This window comes from Neoarius graeffei, chromosome 23 (assembly GCF_027579695.1).
Source record: "Neoarius graeffei isolate fNeoGra1 chromosome 23, fNeoGra1.pri, whole genome shotgun sequence".
In the NCBI taxonomy this organism is placed as follows: domain Eukaryota; kingdom Metazoa; phylum Chordata; class Actinopteri; order Siluriformes; family Ariidae; genus Neoarius; species Neoarius graeffei.
In genome coordinates this window covers 13401622-13421754 of record NC_083591.1, presented here as the reverse complement: position 1 = coordinate 13421754, position 20133 = coordinate 13401622, and the positions used below count along the sequence as shown (strand labels likewise).

The window sequence follows — 20133 nt, the reverse complement described above, 5'->3', positions numbered from 1 at the left end:
CCTGAATCCACTCTTGACCAACCTTTTCCGCTCCCACATTAAGTCTGGCTAAGCCTATTCAGCCACTATTTTTGTTTTCCACCATGCAGTATTTTCTAATCAACTTAGTTCACTTAATTTCCAAAATATGCAGACATAAACAGGAACCCTGACAAGGATACAGCAGTTACAGCAGATGAATGAATGAATGAACATAGCAAATCTAAAAATGTAGCACTTGTTCAGCTGATTTCATTTGTAGCCAAACAGTTGATTTGGTCTTGAACTACGGACTACATTTGCAATTATTAAGTATATTTTTGACCCGAGTAACCATGGCATTTAACGCTCTGAGGTCTGAGGGTATTTTCTGGCACTTAAATGATTTTGGCATGCTCTGATTTTGTTGTCAATTTCAACAAATCTAAGCAGTGTTTTCAAAGTCATATGACTTTTTTGTGTTCAGCACAAGTTCAGCTATAATAATATCTATACCGTATGTATGTCACGATTCTACTTTTAAAAAAATAACAGATAAATGAAGATGTTGTAAAAAGCAGTTTTCCAACTGTGTTGGAATGTGTGAAAAACATGATCTTACCCATTGTGACGAACCATTTTGGTCACTTGAGGTGATTCTGTTCAGTCTTAGGAATGCATCAGTCACAAAAACTTAAATCTGCTCCACTGATTTGGACAATTAACTGGCCATCAAAAAATTTATGTCCTATTGTTTTGGGATAAAAGGTTGGCAGTGTGGCGGCATGGTGGTTTAGTGGTTAGCGCTGTCACCTCACAGCAAGAAGGTCCGGGTTCGAGCCCCGTGGCCGGCGAGGGCCTTTCTGTGTGGAGTTTGCATGTTCTCCCGTGTCCGCGTGGGTTTCCCCCGGGTGCTCCGGTTTCCCCCACAGTCTAAAGACATGCAGGTTAGGTTAACTGGTGACTCTAAATTGACCGTAGGTGTGAATGGTTGTCTGTGTCTATGTGTCAGCCCTGTGATGACCTGGCGACTTGTCCAGGGTGTACCCTGCCTTTCACCCGTAGTCAGCTGGGATAGGCTCCAGCTTGCCTGCGACCCTGTAGAACAGGATAAAGCGGCTAGAGATAATGAGATGAGATGAGATGAGATGAGATGAGATGAGATGAGGTTGGCAGTGGGAGGGGTATTCAATGAGAAGGGTAAAAATTTCCATTCCATTCAATGAGAAGAGTGAAAACCCCTCCCACTGCCAACTCTTAATCCCATCAGGTTAAGTCACAATGGGTAAGGTAATGTTTTTTCACGCATTCCAACACAGTTCTAAAACTACTTTTTACAACAGCTTCATTTATCTGGTATTTGACTTTATTTTGGTATTTGACTCTTGTGTCTTGAAATTAACTCTTGTACTATTTTACTCAGTTCAGAGTCACAACCAACTCTGTTACTCTGGTACACAATTACTCTGTAATTTTGCTCCCACTCCAACTCCAAATTTTACTCTCTAAGCTCAAAATAGAGCAAAATTAACTATTTTTGAGGAAAAGACGTTTAATTCTGGAAAAATTGCTCAGTCATTTTTCTTGTTGTATGCACTACAGCACATGCATATCAACCAATCTGCTCATCAGAAATAGAAGAAATATTTACACTTACTCAAGTTGATTTTCGGCTGGATCAAGTCAAAGATAAAAAAAAAAAAGGCACTGCTCATCATCAGTGTCGCAGTTCTGAAGATTGAATTGAATTGCTGTCCTGAATCATGAATTGAATCATGAATTGATTCATTGCCCTGAAATTGAATCACTGTCCTGAATCATGAAATGAATCATGAATTGAATCACTGTCCTGAATCATCCGAAGCACATATAATTCGTGTGCCATCTCGAGACAAGTTTTACCTCCAAATAGCCTAAACTTTGACAGATTTTATCCTGTTTACGATGGGCATTTCCACCACGAAAGAGAAACCAATCGAAACTGAAAGAGTGAAAGTGATTATCATGCTGTGACCATGTGAATAGTCTCTTATGAATAGTCATTCATAAGAGACTATTCACATGGTCACAGCATGATAATCACTTTCACTCTTTCAGTTTTGATTAAGACTGAGTGGATGCTCAGCACTCCAACTCCAGTGTGACTGAGTAAAGTGACAAGTTTTATGTTTCATCTAGTGCTGTCAAGCGATTAAAATATTTAATCGCGATTAATGTCACGACTGTCATAGTTAACTCGCGATTAATCGCAATTTAATCGCACATTTTTGTCACATGAAAAACCATTGTAATTCTCTTATCAGCATAAAAAAGTGAATGGGCTTGCTTTGTACCAATGTTTTTTTTTTTTTTATTGCAGAGCATAACACGTCTTGTCACAGCCACTGCAAAGTCGGGCTGGAGCCGCTGATGGGAAAATGAAACCTAAGCCGAGCACCGTGGCTCTTCGTCCCGAGGCGCGGGGCTAGCGCGCCCTGCCCGCCCTGGTTCTTTGGGGGGAGGGCAGAGGACTCTGGCTGTGCGGGCGTGGCATTACAGTCTAGCTGCTATCGTTTTTCTAAGCAAAGTCTCTGTTCCAAGTTCCTGGCAGTTTCAAAAGCTTATGAAAAACCTACATCATGTCACAGAGCGTTAATCTCGCGATAAAAAAATTATCGCCGTTAAAATTGAGTCAAGTTAACGCGACATTTTTGACAGCACTAGTTTCATCTAATTTAGGTAATTTAAAAACTATAATATTATTTGGCAGTGGGCACATAGCAAAGTGTAAAGTATAAAGTTTCTATCAATATGTTTATCATGCTTGTATGATAAAAAAAAAAAAAAACTTGTGAAGATATTTATCTAAATACATGACCTACTCATTCTAAACCTGCCAAGCTTCGCCGGCGAAGCTCTCAACCCCAGAGGGTAAATGCATAGGCTAGAAAACTCAGGAAATGTACATATCTCCGAGTGTCATATGGTGTCCCACAAAGTTCTATTTTAGGACCATTTTAAATATGTAATAATATGTTAAAAAAATGGAAGACTAGACTAAAAAATATTATATAATATAGCTTATATAAACTGAAATTTGGTCTCTTAAATTCTGATAAAAGAGAAACCTAGATTAGATAGATTTGCTAATTTTATGCTAGTGCTTCATGGGTACTCTATGAGATCAAAAACTACACTTAAGAACCCTAGATGCTGGTTTATAATTTGATTATCATGAACAGTAATTAACCACACTACAAACTCACTGTATTATTATTTCAGAAACATTGTCAAAATATCAAAAAATGAAAATATATGCTAACTTAATGCATACCTTAATAAGCTGTATATTGAACTATTGTAATGTGTTGCTTACTGGCAGCACTGCTGTATAGTTAAATAGCCTTCAACTAGTTTAGAGCATCAGCCTTTTTATATCCATATTCTAATCAACAAAGTCCTGCTTATCCTGTTTATAACTCTAAATGGTCTTACTCTGGCATATCATGCTTATCTCCGGAAACAGTATAGTCAATTTGCTCAGCTGAGCTAGGCCTACTTTTAATCCAGAGGATCACCCACAGCTCAGCCAATGGATGACAGTGGTCTTTAATGAATTTTTTGGTCCTGAAATTAACACATTTTGCCAGTCAAGCCCTTCATCTTTAACTTAAAAAAAGCATATGTCAGTTCCTAATAAGTTGTATGCACAACTCAAGTGTGTTGTACATACTGATCCAGAAAAGCATACGTGTAATGTAAAGTAATGAATTACAAATAATCTTATTACTATTTTCAGGAATTCTACTTTATGAGGTAGTTTAAAATGGGTGCACTTTTACTTTTACTTGAGTATGCTGTAAGTACTGTAACAGTACGTTTACCCTGCTATTTTCCTTCAAGTATGCTCCTTACTTGATTTTAGTTTGTTCATTTTTTCCTCTGACTGTTAAGGGACTGCGTGCTCTGCCTATCAGTTGTGTTAAACCACATTCAAAATGTGAGTGTCAACAGTAGAACTGGTACCAACTGCTAATAATCATGGAAGTCATGAGAGGGGAAGATATGGAGGATGCCTCAGGCAGCTACTCTTGCGTTTGCTTAAGTAGTTTTTCCTAATTGTGAGATTGTGTTCTAAGATATCCTTAGATACCATCTAACACTCAAACAGATACTGCCTCTTTCCCCATTTCTTCTTTCAGTGGCCAATTCTAGTGCACTCCACTTAATAACTTCCTCATATTGTGCTCATTAAGGGATACTTGTGTGGATATCTGCATGGATCCTTTATGCCACTAGTTAAAAATAAGCACTAAAGGGATATTACGGATCATTCCTGTCCAATTTGCTTCAATTCAAAATTTCAGGTACTTACAATGAGTCATGTTGAATTTGTGCATTTCTTTGCCAAAGTATTCCTCTTCTTCCTGGTACTCTGTCTCAGGAACTATCGTGCTCTGCTGGTCCTCAGTGGTCTCCACAGTGCTGTTGTAGATTGAGATGATATTGTCTGGGATTTCGTCTTTTGGGTCATCTTCAGGCTCGGGCTCTTTGGCCATGCGTAATTTACTGAGAATCTGTCCACGAATGGCCTCAATTCGCTTCCTCTTCACCAGCTCGAGGTCCAAAGTCTTGCAGGTGGACATGGCACCAGCAACAGATGCCAAGCATACAATGGCTAGTGCCAAACAAAGGTGCCTCATGGTGATGGTGATCTAGTGCTGAAATGTACCCAGTTCAGTTTAAAAGCAACAAGTAAGGTTGACGTCTGGTGTGACGGAGATGGAACAGTCAGTAGCTGATTGGCAACAAGATGATGATGACAATAAAGCTGGTCATGGAAATCACCTGTAATATTGAGGTCAGTCAATGCTCAGGTGTATTAGAGGAGGGGAATCCCAGTACACACAGAGTCGGTTTGTCTCTTGAGCCCAGACATTCAAAGGTGGAGAGTTTGTGTGTGACTAGCCCTCGCACTTCAGGTCCTGCCAAATGAGCCGATCTGTCTCACTCTTGTTCTCACTGACTCTCCCACACACACTTACTCAGAGGGTGGACGCAAGGCAGTGCTTCCCAGAGTGAGGACATGTGATGTCAGGGCCACACTTGAACACAAATAAACACCGAATACATAAGCATTTACTCAAACCACAAGCTTAGCTGGGTAGGTTTCTGCGTTTCTCTGAGTTCCAGCTTTCAGTGTTGCTTCTCTGCTGGCAAACACACACAGGAGCACTTGTTTAAGACCGCAGGTCTAGCTGAAATCCTCGGCTTTCTCTCCCTGTCCTGGAGACCTCCTGTTCTCAGGAGAAAGGTTGCAGCTTGGACACAATGACAAGTCTATGTGATAGTTAGTGCCTCTTAGACACTTTGTAGTTGGTTCTTTGTAGATTGACAGGTTGTTGTCAGCAAGCCTCTCAAATCATCCCTCGTTTTTGGTCTTACAGTGAAACTCTTGCTCTGATGACCCCTTGCTTTTTAGATAGGTTTCCCCAGTGGCTCTGATATAGCCTGCAGATTGCAACAGCAAAGGAAGAAGAGAGGACAAACAGAAATGCTGAGTCGCCACAGCTACTAATCCCGACACTTTCATGTTAAGCATGTGAAACTTAAGAGTAAGATCATCGTGCAAGGCTCAACAGAAACAGACATACATCAGGATCTAAAGTGCATGGTTCAGAAAGGCTGGTTAGTACCTTGATTATAAATTCAGGTCCTGCTGATGAAGTTGTCATCCACTGTAACGACAAAAACAACAACAACAAAACCCCAAAATATCATGCATGCTTCTCTCCAGCAACACACGTTGTTTCACACACACACACACACACACACACACACACACACACACACACCTGAGCAGTGAGAAAATCGAAAGGTAAATAAATCCTTGTGGAAAATACCTTGTAGTTTCTCTGCTCAGTGATGTAACAGACAAATTGTCTTTGAATAAATAGAATTTGAAGGTCAGTAGAATTGGAATCGAAAGTGAAAAACAGCCCAGAACATGAGTGTTGGATGAAAACGGAGCGTCAGTAGCAACAGCAGTAGTAGTTGAAGTTATGAGGCGAACGTTCTCACTGCCAGCAGTGTGTAAGTCCTCGGATCGGGTTGCACTCCCACACCCTCTCCTTCTTTTCCTCCTTTTCTTCTCCTTCTCTGCCCGGCCACTTTTATGCTTCAAGCCCTGATGAGGACACTTTTCACACCTCCTCTTCTGTCCTCTCTCTCTCTCTCTCTCTCTCTCAACCTCCTTCAGACTCAGACCTCACTCTTGTTTTAGAGCCCCCTCTTTCTGGAAGACCAAATAATTAGTTGGTGACAAAATGATTTGTGAAAGCTGTTCCTCGGACTCTCAGACTAACTGCTGTCCCTCTCGCTTTCACATCTTCTCTCTTCCTTTTTTCTTGTTCCTGTTACTTCACTAATTCAGAAGAGAGCTCTCCGCCCAGGAAATGAGTATAACGGACTCTTAAACATCTGCTTTGCACACAGCACACAACAAAGTGATGGTGTGATAGACTGAATAGGGCAAAAATATCTATCTCTTTCTCACGTACACATTAGAAAGACAGTACAGACAGATAAACAAGCTCTGTGTGACACTCATGTTGGCCAAACTAACCACACTCTAAACTTCCAAAGTGACACATTGAAAGTGTACTGAAGGTAGACAGAGTTCCCCCACAAATAAAGACCTAGCCTGTTCAGCAGTGAAAGACCACAGCCCCTGCTGACTTTACCCGTGTTTTCTGTAACAACAAGGTCCAGCCTGAGAAAACACTCCACATGGTCAGATTTGGACATAGAACTAAATGAAAACTAAAGGATTTCTTGAACTAAAATGTGCTTCTCTTTTGTTTTAAACCAGAACAGAGAATCACTTTGTAAGATTCAAAGACGCCTACATCGCTCACTACATTTATAATCGATTTATAATCTATTTACAGAAAAACAGCATAACTGCCAATTTTTAAAGAATTATCAGTTTACTCATCAGTCATCATTTTGATTCTCTGTCTCAAAATCAGAGGTACAAAAAAAATCCTTTATTGTTGACTGATCAGTGTTCATGCTAGGGAAATAATTGAAGGGTTTTGTTTCTTGCTGACTAAATTCCTTTTTATTACCTCACCCGGGACAGGGTCCACCAGGGGGTGAGGTATTGTTTTCGGTCGGGTTTCTTTGTTTGTTTCTTTGTTTTTTTGTTAACGATATTACTGGAAAACAGCTGGATCAATCTTCATGAAACTTTCAGGATAGATGGGCATTGGTCTCAAATAGAACCTCCAACATTTTGAGGGTCATCCGGTCAAGGTCACCAAAAAGGTCAAAATCGTTTTTATTGTGGCTACTGCTTCATATAGCGGCGCTAGCCACTATGTCATCGTGCTGTAAGAATGTAGGAATGAGTGTAACAATAGCGCACTGCGCGTGCGCATACATGTGCTTCAATTAAAATGGCCAGTGAGTGTATACAATTCGATTCACCGTTCAAAATAAATGGATTAGACTAAAGAAATCGCTTTCTGACATGTTTATGCTTATTACAGAGGAAAAGTGCGTTCCTATTTTAAAATATACTCTAGGTTGTCCCCCTATCCTTGCCTTCTTCAGCCAGTGGTCCCATGTGTGATGTAGATGTGACACACTTCCGAGTTGTTACGGGAAGTTGTCGAAAAGAGACCACTGAGCTCTATTGCCGGGTCTTTTCCAGGAAAAAAAGAGTTTTGGTCATGGTGACAGCATGTGTATGTCAGGCTTACTCATTGGGGATAGATTAGGGATAAAATTAGCTCATGTTTAACCTCCGAAGGCCCAAGCTGTTTTTTTACATGCATTTTTTATTTCTCTTTGCTATTTGGGCTTATTAGAACCCGATTAGAATAAAAACTAAGCATCATCTTTTGATAAGATGTACTTTTAGAGAAAAAGTATGTCCACATATGTGGATTCTTGTTCCGAATTTCTAAAAAGTGCTGTCCACGCATGTGACCGCTAAGCCCTAGGAGGTTAAAGTCATTCAAATTCTGTAAACCTGCTTTGCGACAGTGTTTATTGCTAAAAGCACTATAAAAATAAACTTGACTTGACTTGTATGTCAGCCTCGGTTCAGAGGTTTCAGTTTCGAAAAATGTAAGAGGTAAAAGTAGAATAATATAAAGTACAGACATGGTGTATTTTGCTTCTGTGATTTTTAAATTGTTTATTTTTGGATTACACTTCATTTTTGTGGCTACTGCATCAGAAAGTAAATATATCCATCCATCCATTCTCTGTAGCTGCTTATCCTATCTTACAGGGTCGCAGGCAAGTTGGAGCCTATCCCAGCTGACTATGGGTGAGAGGCGGGGTACACCCTGGACAAGTCGCCAGGTCATTGCAGGGCTGACACATAGACACAGACAACCATTCACACTCACACCTACAGTCAATTTAGAGTCACCAGTTAGCCTAACCTACATGCCTTTGGAGGAAACTGGAGCACCCGGAGGAAACCCACGTGGACACAGGGAGAACATGCAAACTCCGCACAGAAACGCCCTCGTTGGCCGCTGGGCTCGAACCCAGGACCTTCTTGCTGTGAGGCGACAGCGCTAACCACTACACCACCGTGCTGCCCCAGAGTAAATATATATGCTATATTTACTGTATGGACATGGTTTCAGAAAACAATTTTATTTATAAGCAGTAGCCACATGTACCCATAGGGTACCTATTTTTTTCGCAATATCTTCCTCCATATTCATCATAAGTGCTACTGGGTGAGGTTTGTTTTGCTTGGCAATACTTGTTAATGTATTGTTATTAAGTCATTTAAACATTTTAATGCTTTACGGATGGTATTAAGGCATACTTAGACATGTCCATTTTGCGATAAAATGCCAATAGCTGTGTTTGTTAACTGGTCCTTACCTGATGTAATTAATAATATTATTAACAGGAAAACTTCTGATTTTCTGTCTTTTTCTTTCTTTTTTTTTGGCTGCCAATTTTTCAGAACTTAGCTGCAGCTCCATCCTGTATGCAAAACTCCAACAGTCAACTCATTGTCACAGGATAGTTTCACTTTCCTCTGACTCTACACTAATGCCTCACTAGGTATTTCTGACAATTAAAAAAAAACCCAACAACCTTTGATGTCCTATATGATGAACAGTGCATCTAAGAGCACGCTTGCATTGGTGCACATTTTTTTTCATGTTTCTGAACACAGAAATCAGGGTGTTATCTAAGATATAGAACCTGGAGTTTGCGATCAGCTACTATCACTATTATTGCTGTTATTAATTAGTTATTATAGTATGAATTCTAATTAAGAAGTCTTAAGACTAATTAAGATCTCTAACTGCAAAAAAGTTTAAGAAACTTTGATGTAAATGTATGATGTAAGTGTGTGTTGTCAAACAAATAGGCTTGACTATGAATTTGCTGTTTTGCTCATTGCTACAAAACATATGCACAAAAGATATCATGCTTTTATCGCGCATTAAAGCACGCTGGTCACAGTAATGGGGTGACGTACAGAACTGTGCAAAAGTCTTAGGCACGTGTATAGAAGACTTCCTCTTCTTCTTCTTCTTCTTTAGTTTAAGCACTATATTAGTTACCCTTGATGTTGTATAAATTGACAGATACACGGTGCCCCCTAGTGGACTTGGATCACATACTCCAAAAGCTATTTTGGTGCTTAAATGGTTCGTAATGTAGCGTATTGACCATGCCTGTGTAGGTTATTACTAATCTAAGTTATTGCAGAACATCACAAACCATTTGTAACAGTAAAGAAATACTGCTATGTATAAGTGGGTTTTCAGTTTGTCACAATTAGGAACTTTCAACCCTTTTCACCCTGTGCATAGAAAACTGTATTTTGTTTACAGTATTTCATGTTGTTGTAATTAAAATATATATTCACTGTCCACTTTATTAGGAATGCCTATACATCTGCTCTTTCATGTACAGTGATGATGTTTGTCCTTCGGGGTCAAAGATGACCATGACTTCAATTTGATGGGTGGCGGTTGTGGGTCTGGAGGTGACTGATGAGGCCATTTCTGGCTTGGAAGGTATACCCACATGTTGGGCACGCATGGGTAGGTGCTGTAGTGGGGGTGGTGACAGTTCAAGCCTTTCTTCTGGGCCTCAGCGATGCATTTCATCTCTGCTGCACGTGCGCCACTGGTGAGCTTTGCTTGCCATGCTGGATGATCCTGAGCAAGCGACTCCCAGGAGTTGATATCGATTTCTAGAGTTTTGAGGGACCCTTTGAGATTGTCCTTGAAGCGTTTCTTCTGCCCCCCAGATGAGTACTTGCCTTGGCACAGCTCTCCATACAACAACTGTTTGGGCAGTCGACTGTCTGGCATCCTGACAACATGGCCCGTCCATCTGGCTTGGGCTTTCTGCAGAAGAGTGTTAATGCTGGGAAGTCCAGCCCCCAGTAGAGTGCACACGTTCCATGTGCCAAGGTTGAGTACCTTCACTATCTTATTAATTTTCTTATTTGTTGTATTTTGATTGCTGAGTGGGATCCCCGCTAACTGCAGTGCACTGACTAGGGTGAGGTGAAACAGGCTATGTTTGGGGCACCTTTTCTAGCCCCTTCCTCCATGGAGATGAGCAGAGTGAATCTTAAGCAGGGCTGCTCAGACACCCAGGGGGCTTATGAACTCCGCTGCTGCTTCGTTCCAACAGAGAGAGACCCTATGCCCTGTGCTGCCTGTGTGCAGGTTTGTGACTACAGCTTCCAGTGTTTCCGTACCTGCTGCTTTACCACTTGCCCATCGCCACAGGACTTGAATTTGAAGTCATGACTTGCACGTGACTTGGATTAGAGTGAGGGAGAGTTGTGCAGCTGTCTGCCTCACTCTCTTGTCCTGACCTAACTGCATCCAGGGGCAAGACAGAATCAAGATGACTGGAGCTAGGTCGGGATGCAGTGGATGGCCAACAGTGTTCTACATGTTCCACTGTACCCTGATCATGCTCCACAAATGCTTTACTGAGTCCGCCTTCCTGCCCATTGAACCACCAGGTAGTGGTCTCCTCCATGCAGTCTGCCAAGTCCAGTCTTCAGTCACAACCCTGACCAGGGGGAGCAATTATCATGTACAGTAATTATCATGGGAAAGCAGCTTCGGTTAATATTCATTACATTACAGGTATTTAGCAGATGCTCTGATGCAGAGCATATACAACATACCCAGAGCAACCTGGAGGTTAGGTGCCTTGCTCAAGGGCACTAAAGCCATTCCTGATGGTCCAGGAAGTTGAACCAACAACCTTTTAGTTGTTGCCTGAAGCCGATTGGCCATGGCTTCCCCAACAATGATCAGGTAGCAATTGAAATTAGCATTCATAACACTCTTGCCTCAGGCACTGCTGGGATTTGAACCAAGGATCTCCTGTTTACTAAGTAGGCACTTTAACCAACTAAGCCACAGGGCCAAATATCAGATTGTTCAATCTCAAATCAGATATCACAATGGGGAAACATGTGATTTCAGTGACTTTGACCATGACATGGTTGTTGCTACCAGAGTACAATACCAACTACATGTACCAAGTAGAATGTATCCTGCATCATTTTTAAAAAATACGGATTGGAACTAGAGACTACATCTCAAACTGCATTCTATCCTACTAAATCATAAATAGAGTACTGTCAAAATAGTATGCCACTCAAAGTACTTTTACCACAGAAGCCTGTTGCAGCACTCTAAATATGAGTAGTAAAGATGCTATATACATAATTTAATATAAGCCTACTGATATACAGACTGTCAACACTTGATCCTTCTGTTGATGATAATTTTCATTTTAGAGCCCTCTATTCCTTGCAAGTTGAATTGTAATGACAATAAAACATTGAAAAGCCATTCTAATTCATGTTTCCCTCAACTAAGCTCATCAACTCTGTTTAAATTATTTATGCCACATGAAAGGCCAGAGCTGAACAACAGAGACCGTTTCCATGCCTGTAATGAATAAAATAGTGAGATCCTTCGCATGGCAATATTGTAAACCCCAGTTTTTCTAAGTGCTCTTTAAAAATACATGATTATTACAGATAATAATGTAATCTTTCTCAAATGCATCACTTTCACTAAACCATCCTGCAATACCATAACTGTAAGAGGTGTTTAGTATTGTGTGAGTCAAATGTGTGGTCACTTTTGTGTAGTCAAATGCAACAAATAGTCAAGTCAACTGAAGTGGGTTTTATTGTCATTCTTCTATATAGCATATACAAGGGATGTGAATGAATAGGAAAGTGTTATTTGGCTTGAACTGCTAATGCACTACAAACAGATACAAGTACAGATATGAATAGAAGGCACACCTTTTTGAGAAAGAAGGCTAGAAAGGTATGAAGGGCATCTAGCTGAGAGTAAAGTTGTACATCAGGAATGTGGGGGTGGGGGATGTTAACTTTCACACAGGTGCAAGTGAGCAGTTAGTTATGAAGCGTGTAGAACAAACACAGAAATCATTAATATGAACTTACAAAACTGTGCAATGCCTTTAAAGCATTCATTTATTCATCCATAGTAACTGCCTGGTCAGGATTGCAGTGGTTTACATGAGTTTGTTTATATTGTGGGAGACAGAACCAGGTTGTACCAACAGGTAATGTCTCATTCTCACCAGCAGAAGTCCCCCTCTTTTGAGTTCTAACATGATCACACCATGTCTTGTTGTCAGAGTGTGAAAGGACTGTTCACACATACACACAATGCAAAGTCTGACGTCATGCAATGTGTGTAAGTTTTAAGCTTTATTCCTGTGTTTTCCAAGCAGTGTATCTTGACCATTTCCATGCCTTTGGACTTGCCCTTCGGACTATGTTTTGTCTTCTCAGGTGGTTTGAACTTTTTTCATCCATCCATCCATTATTTGTAACCGTTTATCCTGTGCAGGGTCACGGGCAAGCTGGAGCCTATCCCAGCTGACTATAGGTGAGAGGCGGGTTACGCCCTGGACAAGTCACCAGGTCATCGCAGGGCTGACACATACAGACAAACAACCATTCACACTCACATTCACACCTATGGTCAATTTAGAGCCACCAATTAATTTACGAGTGCCTTCAACACCATCCAGCCCCTATTGCTTCAGGACAAACTGAACAGGATGTGAGTGGACCCCTGCCTGGTCACCTGGATCTCCAGCTACCTCACTGACAGGCCACAGTATGTCAGGCTGAAGGACATCACGTCTGACACTGTGATTAGCAGCACCGGAGCACCCCAGGGCATGGTGATGGCCCCTCTTCTCTTCACCCTGTACACCACGGACTTCTGCTACAACTCGGAACTGTGTCACATTCAGAAGTTTGCCGATGACACAGCCATCGTTGGGTGTATCAGTGACGACAGAGAGGAGGAGTATAGGAGCCTGGTGAGGGACTTTGCTGCTTGGTGCAACAGGAACCATCTGCAGCTCAACACCTCGAAGACCAAGGAGCTGGTCATTGACTTTGGGAGGTCCAGACCAAGGTCACAACCATTTCTGATCGAGGGAGTTGAGGTGGAGGCTGTGGATTCCTACAAGTACCTCGGGCTGTGGCTGGACAGCAAGCTGGACTGGACTTGCAACACCAAACACTTATACAGGAAGGGACAGAGCAGGCTATACTTCCTTAGGAGGCTGCGGTCCTTTAACATCTGCAAGAAACTCCTGTAGATATTCTATCAGTCTGTGGTCGCCAGTGTCCTGTTTTACACCGTGGTGTGCTGGGGGGGCAGCACATCCAAGAAGGACACATCCAGGCTGGACAAACTGATCAGGCGGGCCAGCTCTGTGGCTGGCATGAAGCTGGACTCTCTGGTGATGATGGCGGAGAAGAGGTCTATGGACAAACTATTGAACATCATGGACTATGCCAGTCACCCTCTGCACACCGTCATCAGCAACCAGAGGAGCCTGTTCAGTGACAGAATGCTCCTTCCCAAATGCAGGACAAACAGACTCAAAAACTCCTTTGTCCCTCATGCCATCAGACTGTACAACTCCTCTCTGGGGGGGGAGGAGGAGTAACAGGAGGACAGAGGACAGGAAGGAGCAGTAGCCTAGCCTAACAATAAGCAATACCAGACAATGTGCAATATAATGTGCAATATAAAGTGCAATATTTCTCCTGGAATGATGCTGCTGGAATCTTAATTTCCCTGAGGGAACATTCCCAAAGGGATCAATAAAGTTTTATCTATCTATCTATCTATCTATCTATCTATCTATCTATCTATCTATCTATCTATCTATCTATCTATCTATCAACTTGCATGTCTTTGGGGGCGGCACAGTGGTGTAGTGGTTTGCACTGTTGCCTCACAGCAAGGAGGTTCTGGGTTTGGGCATGGTGGCCAATGGTGGCCTTTCTGTGTGGAGTTTGCATGTTCTCCTCGTGTCTGAGTGGGTTTCCTCTGGGTGCTACAGTTTCCCCTATAGTCCAAAGGCATGCAGGTTAGGCTAAGTGGTGGCTCTAAATTGACCGTAGGTGTGAATGCAAATGGTTGTTTATCTCTATGTATCAGCCCTGCGATGACCTGGTGACTTGTCCAGGGTGTACCCCGCCTCTTGCCCATAGTCAGCTGGTAGGGGCTCCAGCTTGCCTGTGACCCTGCACAGGATAAGCGGTTACGGATAATGGATGGATGGATGCATGTCTTTGGACTGTGGGGGAAACCGGAGCACCCAGAGGAAACCCACGCAGACATGGGGAGAACATGCAAACTCCACACAAAAACACTCCCATCAGCCACCAGGCCCGAACCCAGAACCTTCTTGCTGTGAGGCAACAGTGCTAACTACTATACCACTGTGGGTTTGAACTTTTTGCCTGGCTTATTAGATATGTATTTTTGTATTGTGGACTTTTTGAGTAGGAAAAAAAAACCTGTCCTGTGTACAGTTCTAGTTGTAACCAGCTGACAGTGCTTGCATTTCCACATCTGGATTTTTCTGGTGTTTTCCAGTAGTTTCAGGAACATATTCATAGGGTTCATGTTTAATCTCATTATCTCTAGCTGCTTTATCCTGTTCTACAGGGTCGCAGGCAAGCTGGAGCCTATCCCAGCTGACTACGAGCGAAAGGCGGGGTACACCCTGGACAAGTAGCCAGGTCATCACAGGGCTGACACATAGACAACCATTCACCCTCACATCTACGGTCAATTTAGAGTCACCAGTTAACCTAACCTGCATGTCTTTGGACTGTGAGCACCCGGAGGAAACCCACGCGGACATGGGGAGAACATGCAAACTCCGCACAGAAAGGCCCTCACTGGCCACAGGGCTCAAACCCGGACCTTCTTGCTGTGAGGCGACAGCGCTAACCACTACACCACTGTGCCGCCCGGTTCATGTTTAATTAAAAAAAAAAAAAATCAATTCAGTTTGTACCATGCTTACTTTACTTTAAATCTGAATACAGATACAAATATGGATATTTAGAGCACTAAGCTTATCCCCTTCAGACATAATGTGTATAATTATACACATGAAGTTCCATAGCATGAAGTTCCATAGCTTTTTTCCTTGTGTCCGAAGGGGTTATACAGATAGAGTTAGTGGCATTGTATTACACTGCTACATATACAGAACAGTGCATGCAAGATGAACAAGATAACAGACAGACCTAGAAATTCATAGATTTTTTCACCAGCCAGCCGGACTAGTTACCCAAAGTAACTAGCCAAACAGAAAATCAACTCGCCAAAATTTATTCAGGTATGAATTTTACTTCTGTCAAAAATAACGTAAAAGAGAGTAGTTACCACTGTTCATGACTAATGTGCATTTATTTCAAGACCCGAGTATTTTGATACTGTTGTTAAATACATAAATGAGAACAACACAGAGCACCATAATATAATATCAACAAATAATAATATATTGGAAAACTTGGCAACTTGGTGTATGAGTATTGAAAACAAATACGGTATACTTACTATCATGACTATAGCACCCAAAATATGTCCAACGTGCTTTCTGTATTTAACCATTTATGAGAGAGAAAGCATTAGGAGCTTCATATTGACTAGGAATCAACTTGAAAAAAATTAATTATTCCATAAAAATCGTATTGCAGCCAAGGCCTACCCTGCTCCCACGTTTGCTTATAAGTCCTTTGTCGTTTCTCCTTCTCGTATGCTTTATCAGCGGCCTTTTTCTCCTCTTCAGACCGAGGTCGCTTTGTCCCCGTCTCTGGCGGTTTCTGTACACCTTTCAGAAAATTCCACATCGCAACGTAGCTTTGGCAGATGTAGATGTAAACAACAAAAAAACACACGTGTTTAAATGGGCGATAATGTGGCCACATCTATTGAATTTGATAACATGATGTGGCAGCGGGGGCGTGGCCAAGCGTCGGTCTGTGAATGGAGGGCGGAGTCAGGGAAGGTAAGTGGTGGAATCATTGCACCTGATGGGGATTAACCTGTGTTTGTGTGTCTTCCCCAGTGACTGCGCCCTTTAAAAGGAGAGGAGAGCAGAGAAAGGGAGCTCCCCAACTAGAACACGTGTGTGCGTGCAGCTGGGAAGTGATAAAAGGCTGAAAAGCTAGCAATAAATAGTTCATTGAGAACTCAGTTCTGGCCTGCCGTGCTTCTGTGCTCCACCCACCTGGTCCAATACTACACGTGATTACCGCGATATTCAACGAGATGCGTTATATGCATGCGCAGTAGTGAAAAAACCAACAGCCTGACTCGTACACGATATGATTCAGAATTCTTCGGTAGTTTCCGTCCTGACGATAAACACATTGATTAACACAGACACGGCATACGCTTAATATGTGGCGGCTTTAGTTGACGGTGTGTCTGAATCTTCGCTTCATATCTGTTTTTTATTTTCAACTAGCCAGCCAGGCTGGCTAGTGACAGGAATTACCCGCCAAATGACAAATTAAGTCGCCTCAGGCGACTGGACCACCACGAATTTCGAGCCTTGACAGAACAATGTTGGATGGGTTATATGGCACAGCTGAGAAGAGATGAAGAGAATAGCTGTGTATTAATGCAGCTACGGCTTCAAATGAGTAGAATCCAGTGCAGGCGATTGTCTGGAAAGTGTAGACTCTGCACTATAAGGTTATTAAAATTGAAAAATACCAGTACCGGTAGGATTGAGAATAATGTAACGGTAAGACCAGTGTTCTTGACTGGTGAGTGGCATGAATCAGGGGTGCTGCTCGAAATTTTGGGTCCTATGAAAGAATATAATATTTCCCCCCTTACATTTCTGATAACCCGACTTCTTCATGATGGTGTCAATCTACTGATGGTTCTCCATCAATTCTGCTTGTACCGTGCGCAGCTAACATCAGTGCTGGATTGGAAAGCAACAAACCTAACGTGTTGTCACGCTCTGGCTCCGCCTACACAAGACTGTACCTTGTAATGAATAGGGAGAGGGGTGAAATATAAAGACTATCTATTCTAATAATTTTGCCTGACCTGGAAAACCAAACTAGAAGGTTGTTGTATTTGTTCGTTTTAAGAGACAAAATTATTAATTTTTTTATTAAATTAAGTTACACATGGTAATAATATTAATATTGTCCTCTGAGGGCCCTCTGTCAATGCTGGGCCCTTAGAATCATCCTAACACCTCCCCAATGGCACCCCTGGCATGAACAGAAATAATGAGTGTGCCTCATAGTATTCCTGAATATTGAGTGGAATGATCATACTGCTATCTTCAGCATGTTCCATGTTTGCTGTGAAATGGGTCTTTTCGGGACTGTTAGGTCAGTGTGGTGTGGGCTTTTATCCAATCCACCAGTTGCGTCTGCTGGTGGATCCATTTTCTCACCAACAGAACCGTGTGAAAATGTTCAAGGAGTACTTTGGCAAAAAAATCAATTTACACTTACTTTCTACTTGCATCAGATGTTTACTTTTTTAGTTTCATGTTGAAAGCGCTTTGGTTTTGCCCATGGTGATGGATGACAAATGGATTTATGTGTGTGCAACCTCATATTTGGTCAAATACTTTCTGGAGACTGATGTGGTTCTTGTAAGAAGAGGTACTTGTACAAATTGTTTTTATTAGCAGAAAGCAAAGCAGTTCTTCTGCTTGTTTGAGCGGATAATGTGAATAAATCTGCAGAATAATGATTACTTGATCACGTCTTTTATTTTCCCTATTGGCTTCTAAGTTGCTGATAATTCTGGATGACTATTGTCCCTTATTATGGATGCAAATTTAAGCAGGACAGATAAAGGTTCAGCAGAATCAAGTTAAAACTGATGAATAACTGCTTATACAGGCCAGTTATCACCATACCATCTGTTTTTGTTTGTCATCTTGGAACTCTTCCATAAGATTTGGCACCTTACTTTAAAGGCTTTTAAATCCTTTTAATCTTGAAACAATCTTAATTCTGCTACATTTCTCACGCACAACTTGGTTTTGTGAAAACATCCTGTTATTGTATACCCTGTGTTTTTAATCAACTCTAGTTAAAATAATTTGTTCTCAAAACAAGTTTACAAGCACAATGAAACTTCCATGAATGACTGAATCCCAAATAATTTCTAAATGATAGGGTGTATTTATGTAATAGGCATGAATCCATGTCCTCTAATTAATCACTGACATAACTACTTTAGTTCCTGTGTCCCTGGTCTCAGGTTACTCTCTGTTTCATGGTTTGCATGTTCTTCCCATAACCATGTGGGTTTCCTTCAGGTTCTCCTCTAAATCATCCATAGGTAGGCCTATGAGTGTGCAAATGCATGTGTTAGGGTTTTGCTGGGATTCGAACCTGGTTCGTTGGTGTGATAATCCAGCAAACCCCCACTAGGCCACCAGGGGGATGACTCAAATGCAGAGGCGTGAGGCGGAAGTAGAAAAAGAATCAAAAGGTTTATTTAAACTATATACACTATATACAGGGCAAAACAAAAGACAAAAAAAAACCAAAGAGTAAAATCCAAAAGAAAAGCAAAGTGCAAAAATACAAAAGCTAAGAAGATCAAAAAACACAGTACAAAGGAAACTGGAGATAAACATAACAGCACAAAGACTCCGTGACAAGAGGACTGAACTCAGGGGGTATAAATAGACAAACTAATTAAGGACACAGGTGAAGATAATTAGGCAATTAACACAAACACAAAACACAGGAACAGTGGCGGCCTCTAGAGGCCAAAATAAACACGACATGAAAAGGAAATAACAGCGGCCTCTAGAGGCCAAAACAGTCCTAGTCCTAACAGGACCCCCCCCTCTAGGAGCGTCTCCTGACGTTCCCAGGGCGATCCGGATGGGCCGAATGGAAGTCCTGACATAGTTCTTTATCAAGGACATCCCGAGCAGGAACCCAGCAGCGCTCCTCAGGACCATAGCCCTCCCAGTCCACCAGATATTGCAACCCGCCGCGGACCCGGCGGGAGTCAAGCAGGCGATTCACAGTGAACACAGTCTGCCCCTGGAAGATGCGGGGGGGTGGGGGGTTCCTAGGGGCAGGGGCATACGTAGATGTCAGTACGGGCCGTAACAGGGAAACATGGAAAGTGGGGTTGATCCTCAGAGTCCGGGGCAACTGGAGCCGGTAGGAGACAGGGTTCACCCTGCGCACCACCTTGAAGGGGCCAATGTAGCGAGGAGCAAGCTTGCGGTTCTCCACCCGCAGTGGAAGGTCCTTAGTGGACAGCCAAACACGCTGCCCAGGGCGGAAAGCGTGTGCAGGTCTTCTATGGCGGTTGGCCTGAGTCTGGTTGGTTCTGGAGGTCTGTATGAGGGTCTTCCTGACCTTGCTCCAGGTCTTGCGACACCGTCTCACATATTGGTTGACCGAGGGCACCCCCGCGTCCTCCTCCTGGTCCGGGAACAGAGGTGGCTGGAACCCGAATTGGCACTGGAATGGCGACAGCTTGGTGGCCGATGACTGCAGGGTGTTGTGGGCGTACTCCGCCCATGGCAGCCAGGTGCTCCACGATGTCGGGTTATCCATAGCCAGGCCTCGCAGGGTGGTTTCCAGGTCCTGGTTGAGCCTCTCCGTCTGACCATTGGACTGTGGGTGAAACCCAGAGGAGAGGCTGGCAGTGGCTCCGATGACCTTGCAGAACCCGTGCCACACTCGGGAGGAGAACTGGGGCCCTCGGTCTGAGACGATGTCCTGTGGAAGACCAAAGACTCGGAAGACATGATTAAACAAAAGTTTTGCAGTTTCAAGAGCAG

The 20133-nt window shown here is 42.5% G+C and overlaps 1 protein-coding gene across 2 annotated transcripts in view; it reads right to left on the bottom strand.

Moving 5' to 3' along the window:
• The window catches only part of tgfb1a (transforming growth factor, beta 1a), a 37737-nt gene extending 31381 nt beyond the window's left edge, over positions 1-6356 (bottom strand). The window contains exons 1-3 of one of the 2 annotated variants that reach the window (XM_060905796.1): positions 5841-6356; positions 5634-5675; positions 4313-5448 (exon numbers count right to left, since the gene is read on the bottom strand). In XM_060905796.1, the coding sequence (XP_060761779.1) occupies positions 4313-4640 (328 nt within the window). In that variant the 5' untranslated portion in view covers positions 4641-5448; positions 5634-5675; positions 5841-6356. The remainder of the gene's footprint in view (positions 1-4312; positions 5449-5633; positions 5676-5840) is intronic. The other variant, XM_060905797.1, reaches the window with a different exon arrangement.
• Positions 6357-20133: the final 13777 nt, after the last annotated feature.